The following is a 7,895-nucleotide window of genomic DNA, read 5'->3' on the forward strand; positions in this document are numbered from 1 at the left end:
CTTAGTTTTCAGACCCGCCCAGATGGAGGTACACTGTCACCCCCATTTGGGTGGGAGAACCAAGGCTAAGAGTAGAGGGATCATGTAGTCTGACTCTAGAGCCCGGGACTTTTTACGTTTAACTTATATGTACCGGTTTGTCTGGTGTAGTGTGTTCTCATACTGGGTGAACACACACACACACACACACACACACAGAGTTTGGTGACAAATTGGTTTATTCAAAAAAGACCCCCAGGAGTGTAGCCGCTACAGCTAAGCAGGGAGTTGGAGGTGGCAGGGAAGGGCGGGAGTGGACATCAGCTGTGCAGGTAGCCTGGGGAAGAGGCCTGACAGAGGTGCCTGGCAGAGGGTTTGGTCTTCTTGTTCTGGGTGGGGACAGAAGGGCTCCTAGCTTGCCTCTAGGATGGGCCGGGACTGTTCTTTTGATTGCAGGGAGCTGGTGGGGGCTGGGAGAGAAGGTGTTTGAGAAGGGACGCAGCACTGGGTGGCAAGGCTTGGCGGAAGAGGGGCCTCAGCATCGGGGCGCTTTCCCACCGCACAGCGCATTGGGATAGAACTGGTACTTCCTATTGTAGGATTTCCGGTTTTTAGCAAAACAGTAGGCAGCAGTTTTATCACATTGACACAGCTGCTTCCGACAGGAGCCCTGGTTCGCTGAAATTACAAGAAAATAAACACAGGATGGAGTTTGTTAACAGTCCGTGGTTGCTTGTAGGGGAGAAGACCCAGCCGTCCTCCAGCCTCTAGATGCCCATCGTCGGACACAATATGTATGGGATCCCCTCCTTCAGAACCGGCTCCAGATAGTCTGCCTGATGGGTCTCCTGCCTGGGGAGCTAGCGCCGGCTCAGATGGAGACACACCGCGCCACGCAGCGGGACCCAGGTCTCCACGTTGGCCGCCGGCTCTTCCTTCTTCTATCAGACCTGGCTGGGCAGCAAAGCCCCGCCCCCGGGCCCCGGAGGATCGTGATTGGCCTAAGCCAGGCACTCCTCGCTTTCTCCTTGACAGTGATTGGTCTCTGCATAGCTCGGAACCTTGTTCTGGCCACTGGGCCGCGAGGGGAAGTCTATTGGAAAAGGGAGCTGCGCAGGCGGAAGCCTGTTGGGTAGCGAGACCCGGGTGCGTGGGTCAGTGACGTGTGTCCTGACATGTAATTGTAGGTCCTGCCAACCCGGCATCGCGGATGATGTGCAAAGGCAGCCCCGGGCCTGGCTGCAGTCTTGAGAGTTCTTACTGTGAGAGTCAGGCACCCCCCTTATCCAAACCAGTGCAAATGGGGTGTCTTGGACTGGCACCTAGAGCTGCTAACATATACGCCCCTATGGAGAGGCCGCCATTGCAAGAGACAATTTCTGATCTTAAAAAAAAGAAAAATTACTCAGGCCATGGATGGGAGTTCATGTCCTCTCCCAACTGGACCCACTGTCTGGGGTTACTAAGCACATCCTTCCAGCCGCCACCCATCTCCTCCCCTTCAGCTTCAAGCTTTCTCCATATAGTTGCCTTTACTTACTGTCTCCACTTCCCTTCCCACCTTCTACCCAACCATTCTAACCTGGTTTCGCCCTGGCGCTCAAGGAAGTGACCTTCCTCTGATGTCCTGAATAGCCTTCTTGCCCCACAGTCCAGAGAAACCCTGTCCATCTATGTGGCAGGCTCTGTTAAACTGCCGTTGTTAATCATCTCCTCAATGGCACCGTGGCTGCCTCACCTTGTCCTCTTCCTTGCTTTCTGTCTAATCTGCTGGTCTCCTTTCCGGGTCTTGAAGTGAGCATACCCAGCTCTCAGTTCTCTGAATCTGAATATACCCCCATTCCAGACCCTACACTGAACTGCAAGTTTGCTCGCCCAGCTGGATGCTGGCCATTGCCCAGGGTATCTGGAGACCCCAGTCTCCGAGTATTCTAATTAGAATTGTTCCTCCCACAATCCAGCAGAACAGCATCTGTGATCTTTACCTCCACTGTACCATCTGCACAGTCAAATACCCACCCCAAAGCTCATTATTCCCATGCCCTCCCTAGGCGGTTTCCAAGCTGATTCTTCCTCAAAATCATATAGTTGCTTCTTGATTTCTTCTGCACCCCTTCCATCCTGACCACCAGTGCTTTATGCCAGCCTCTCTCTTTTGTCTGCATTCTGGCAAGAGCAGGCTCACTAGTCCCCATCCATTCTGCAGCCAGAGTGAGTCCTCTGAAATGCAAATGTGCTTCGGTCACTACTTTGCTAATTATCTCCCTGTGGCTTTAGAACAAAACCTAAGGACACCCTGACCTGAAAGGTCTGGCCTGACCTAGCCCCTGCCTTGCTCATGGGGCAGCACAGAATGGCCTGCAGCCCCCTGGATTCCTTGACTGTCCCATGAGCTCTTTAGGGAATACCCCAACCCTCTTCTCTGACTGCGCAGCTCGGGCGTCACTGCCTGCAGGTGACTCCTGGAGCCCCAGATGGTGTTTTGTCTGGCTCTTTGCTTACTTCCTTCTGGACTCTGTGTCACTTTGTGATCTCAGTTTTCTTGCTTTCTTATCAACCCTGAGCTTCTCAAGGCAGGGAGAGCGTCCCTCTGTGTCCCCATCTCTTGTGTCTAGCACAGTACCTGGCACGGTGGCCAGTGAACAAATGCATGAGGGACGTTGGATTGGCTGCGGGGCTCTTTCTTACCTTCACAGACAACTTTGCCTCCTCGGTATTTAAACTTGTATTTCAGAAGTTTTGTGCCACATCCACGCTTCTCCAGACGATAGTAGCAGCAGTCGTGGGCGGCACAGCACCTGGTAGGAGGTTGTACCATGAGGGCCGCCTTCCACAGCTCCAGGGGGCCTGGTGCCCCGTCATCTCCCTCCCACCCTTGATCCTGGGCAGTCTCAATGGCCATAGGTAGTCTAGAGCAGAGGGTGCAGCCTGCTGACTGCCCTTCCAGTGGGCACATGCTGGGGCCTTTGTGCCCATGGGCACCAACTGTCCTTCCAACTTCAGTGCTGCTGAGGTCAGAGTGAGCACAGGGCAAGGAGGGCTGGGGTGGCCTCACCGATCCGTTGCATCCCTGGGGGCTCCTTTGCCACCCAGGCCACAGTGGCAACCATAGAAGCCATAACTGGATGCGGCATTCTTTCTTGTCACCAAGGAGATCATGGTATGGAAATTCACAATATCCCCCTGGGCCCACATTAGGCCTGAAAGGAAATTGATAAATAACTGGTGATGGGGTACCAGGCCCCATGTCCCTCCTCTCTGCCTCTCTCTGCTTCTCTCGCTTCCCGCCGTGGCTTCTATTCTCCTCCCATGGGGACAGGACTGTTGTAAAGGGAAGGAAAACTTGGGGTTTGTGTTTCTCCCCCTCCCCTGGGGCTGCCCCATGCTGAGATCAATGTCAGCTCTTACCAAAGACCATGATCACTGCCAATAGCAGGAGGGTCCTCATGCTGAGAGTTCTGTGCAGGACGAGGGCAGCTGGATTGGTCTGGGCTCCTCTCCTAGGTGGTCCTGGCTCCTGCCTTGGCCCCTGTTCTGCCCAGCTCACAGTCCTAGAGCATACAGGCATGCTACTGCACTGGACCAAGTCCAGGGAGAACCCCCAGAGTACCCACGCATGGCTCCACCAGGGGGCTCCTGATACCACCCCTGAACCCTCACTGCTCTGTGGAATAGCTTTGCATACATGCAGGCCCTGGGACCACGGAGACCCCACATGAGACACGAGTCCCCTGTTCCTCAGACGACTGAGAATTCATGAGAAGCTGGAACCAGGTTCACCCACATATTTGGGAACTCTCTGAGGTCAGAGGTTGTGTCCCCCAAACTCGATTCACCCACATCCCTGTGCTCAATTCAAGCCTTGGGAATTCCATCCAAGGTATCAGAGTCCCAATAATTTTCTCCAGAACTAAAGCAACACACTGCAAACCTTTCCAACCCTATGCACATGCACACATACACACCCCTGTGCTGCTACACGGATGCCCGTGGACATCTACCTAACTAGCGCACACGGTCTCTTGTTTAGCCTGCTCACAAAACCACACAACACACTTGTCCACTCACGCCCTTCTTTTACATACCAAGTTGTGCACAGGCATGCTTATGTCCACGTGAGCTCACAGACGGCACACACAAACACACAGCACGGCCATTCTCAAAGGCAGCAGACAAGCAGGGATCCTGATGCCTGTCATGGAATATTAATTTCTGGGTATTTACCTCTCAGAAGATGCTGGAACTGATAGCTCCAAATGGCCCTCTTGTTCTTCCTGAACAGCTGCTCTTAAATAACTGCTCCCCCTGGGAAGTCGGGGGCTGGCGAGGCGTAGGGGTGGAGGTGGGTGTGGCCTATTGGTGGACTTGAAGATTAGCATGGGCCTGGGTAATCCCCTTTTTTCCCCCTCATCAACTGGCAAGACAGAGCTGCGGACTGGACAATCTTTCATGCCATGAGCTGCTGCCAGAATAAATTTCAGGTCATGTTGAAGCCTTTCCCATGGCTGAGCTCCCGAATGGGTAAATTTCCATAACCAGCCATGGGTGTGACCACCAGTCAGTCACCTCCCTGCAGCCGGTTTCATGGATGGGCACACACCGTACTGTGGCAGGCAGGGTGAATGGGCTGCTCATGGCACTGGGGAACAGGAAAAGGGCATTTGGTGCTACCCATTCATCTCATCAATCCTTCTTTCATTCATTCATTCCCAGGAGTCCACGCTAAGCCTCTCCGGAGTTCCAGGACCCGCACAAACCTCTCGGGACTTGATGAGACTGTTCCCTCCTCCTGCCCGTGGGCTCCAGGGGAGCAAGGGTTGAATGGGGAGGAATCTCCTTCCCCCTAACTGGAGCAGAGCCTGCACCTTCTCTGCCCCCTCCTCTTTATTCCCCTCCTCCTCTCATCCCACATGAGTTTCCAAACTCAGGAAAAGCCAGGAGCTGCCTTGAAGTTTCCACCAAACCACTGCCTCCACCTTGTACCCGCTCCTCACCCGTTTTGAGAGACGAGTCCATTAATGCTCCCTGAGGGTATTAGTCCTTTATTCTTCCGTCTTCGGGGATTCAGTGATTCTCGCTAAAGTAGATTTTTACCCAAAGTAAATATCTTTTTTCCTGCCCTCCAATCTATGCTGGGAATTCAGCTTCCAAGGTCTTTAGTAAACATCCCCGACACTGGTCCTAAAAAGCCCCTGCCACCGAGGCTGTGGTGGTCAGGAACATCCCCTCTGCGCCCACCATCTGCAGCTCCTTGCTGTGTACAGCCCTGTGTTCGCTCACACGTGAGCGTTGTCAGGAAGGGCCACTTCCAGGCTGAGACCAGTTGAAAACCAGGAGCAGTGCCTGGCCTTTCTGGGCCTCCTATGTGGACCTGCAGGTGGAAGCAGTCTGGGTTCTGGAGACATAGCTCAGAGGACTGCTGTTCTGGAAAGTTCTGCTGCCTCCACGGACATGTGGTGGCAGTGTGAACCAGAGATAAACTTCCGCTGAGTTAAGCTGCCGAGAGCCGAGCTCCGCGCTCGTTGCGACCTTACCCACTTTATCCTGAGGGCCATCAGACGGCTGTCCTCTTGAAAGCGGATTTCCTTCGTGTGCCAGAGCTGTGGTGTGGGTTCAACTGCGTCCCTCCCGCTTCTCCACTTCCTGTGTGTAGGTCTCAGAATGTGGCCTTATTGGAAATAGGGTCATTAGAGATGAAATGAGTTCAGATGAGTTCGTAAGCATGGAACCTAATTCTAGATGACTGGGGTCTTTACAGAAGGGGACGTTTGGACCCAGACACTCATGCCTGGGTAGAATGCCCTCTGAAGGTGAAGGCAGAGATGGGGCCATGATTCACAAGCCCAGGTGGCCAGGAAACCAGCAAAGCCCCAGAAGGTAGGAGCCTGGCCTGGAGCAGACCCCGTCTCAGCCCTCAGAGAGAAGCAGCCGTGGGGCAGCATCTTTGTCCTTTGCCTCCAGATCTGTGAGCCGTGACCTTCTGCTGTTTAAGCCACTCACTCGGGGGTGCTTTGTTCCTAGTACAGAGTCATAGCGAACAACACAGCCCCCAAACTCTGGGCTCCGTTCAGTCCTGTTCTGTTCCTCCAGTGGCTGGTTTCAAGCCACATCAAGGTCCAGGGGTCTCGCGCCCTGGGGTGGACATCACCTGGCTTTCAGCATCTCAGCCTTGGGAGCACTTGTAACTACAATAGGCAGACCCCCCCCATACATCCTGGTGTCCCAGGCGTTGGGTCAAGTGCTTCAACACTCATGGGCCTTTTGATATCAGACGGTGCCTCTCCACTTCCATCTTCTCAGCAATGTTTTTGGGAATTCAAAGTCTACGATTTGACCCTCTGTTCATTCTCTTTCATCCAGGGTCTAATCTCAGCCCTTGGACATCGATGAACAACCACTGCAACAAAACTCTCTGCTCTCCTGGGGCTTACGCTTCCGTGACGGGGAGACCGTGTGAGGTAGATGAAAACCCGAATTTCTCTGATGCATAAGTTTGCAAAAATCCTCAACAGTAACTAGCAAATAAAATCCAACAGAAGATCAGAAAGGTCATACCCTATGATCAAGGAGGATCACAACAGGGAGGCAAAGATGGTTTAGCATTTGCCAATCATTAAATGTAATACGTCATATGAACAGAATGAAAAAACCCAAAACATATGATTATCTCAATAGATGCAGAAAAAACATTTGATAATTCAACGTCCCTTCATGATAAAACCTCTCAACAAATTATATGTAGAAGGAACACACTTCAAAATACTAAGGACTATATATTACAAGCCCACAGCCAGTATCATACTGAACGTGGAAAAGGTGAAAGAGTTTCCTTTAAGATCTGGAGCAAGATAAGGATGTCCACTTTTTTTTTTTTTTTTTTTGGTACCAGAGATTGAACTCAGGGGCACTCAACCATTGAGTCACATCTCCAGCCCTGTTTTGTATTTTATTTAAAGACAAGGTCTCACTGAGTTGCTTAGTGCCTCATTTTGCTGAGGCTGGCTTTGTGCGATCCTTCGGTCTCAGCCTCCCAAACTGTTGGGATTATAGGTGTGCACCCCTGCACCTGGCTAAAATGTCCATGTTTGGCATATTTATTTAATATGGTATTGTAAGTCTTAGCAAGAGCACTTAGGCAAGAGAAAGAATTAAAGGGCATCCAAATTAGAGAGGAAAAAGTCAAATTATCCATGTTTGCAGATATGGTTTAGATATGTGGTGTCCCCCAAAAGTTCATGTGTGAGACAATGCAAGAGGGTTTAGGAGTGAAGCAATTGAGTTATGAGAGCATTAACCATTTGTGCGTTAATCCTTTGATAGGGGTTAACTGGGTGGTAACCGTAGGCAGGTAGGGTGTGGCTGGTAGAGGTGGCTCATTGGGGATGTGCCTTTGGGGTATATATTTTGCCCATGTTGAGAGGAATCTCTCTCTCTCTCTCTCTCTCTCTCTCTCTCTCTGTTTTCTTTTCCCAGGTTCTCAGCCGATTTCCTCCACCACACCATTCCACCACCATGTTCCTCCAGCCCAGAGCCATGAGTCAGCCATCTACAGACAGAGAGACCTCTGAAACTATGAGTCCCCAAATAAACTTTTCCTCCTTAAATTGTTCTTGTCAGGTCTTTTGGTCACAACAACAAAAAAGCTGACTAAAACAGAAATTGGTACCGAGAAGTGGGGTTGTTACGATGACCCACCAGACCATGTGGTTCAGAAGCTTGGAGCTTTCTGGAATTTGTGGGAGGAATTTTGGAAAGTTTAGTGATGCAAGCTAGAAAATTTTTAGAATGTTGTAAAAGGACTTTAACAGACAATTCTGGTGGGAGTTCAGAAGATCAGAATGCCAGTAAGACTGTGGACAGCAAAGACGGGGCTCATGAGGTTTCAGAGGAGAAGGAAGACTCTACTGGAATTTGGA

The 7,895-nt window shown here is 51.5% G+C and overlaps 1 protein-coding gene across 1 annotated transcript; it reads right to left on the reverse strand.

Annotated features, from left to right (window-relative positions):
• Window positions 1-200: 200 nt before the first annotated feature.
• PLA2G2A (phospholipase A2 group IIA) lies at window positions 201-4,436 on the reverse strand. The gene is made up of 5 exons (XM_079148747.1): window positions 4,204-4,436; window positions 3,388-3,530; window positions 3,035-3,179; window positions 2,668-2,777; window positions 201-657 (listed from the first exon to the last, which is right to left on the reverse strand). Exons 1-5 carry the CDS (start codon window positions 4,428-4,430, stop codon window positions 515-517), a joined length of 768 nt encoding a protein of 255 aa, XP_079004873.1. The 5' UTR covers window positions 4,431-4,436; the 3' UTR covers window positions 201-514.
• Window positions 4,437-7,895: the final 3,459 nt, after the last annotated feature.

The sequence above is a fragment of the Sciurus vulgaris genome (genome assembly GCF_902686455.1).
Source record: "Sciurus vulgaris genome assembly, chromosome: 1".
Classification (NCBI taxonomy): domain Eukaryota; kingdom Metazoa; phylum Chordata; class Mammalia; order Rodentia; family Sciuridae; genus Sciurus; species Sciurus vulgaris.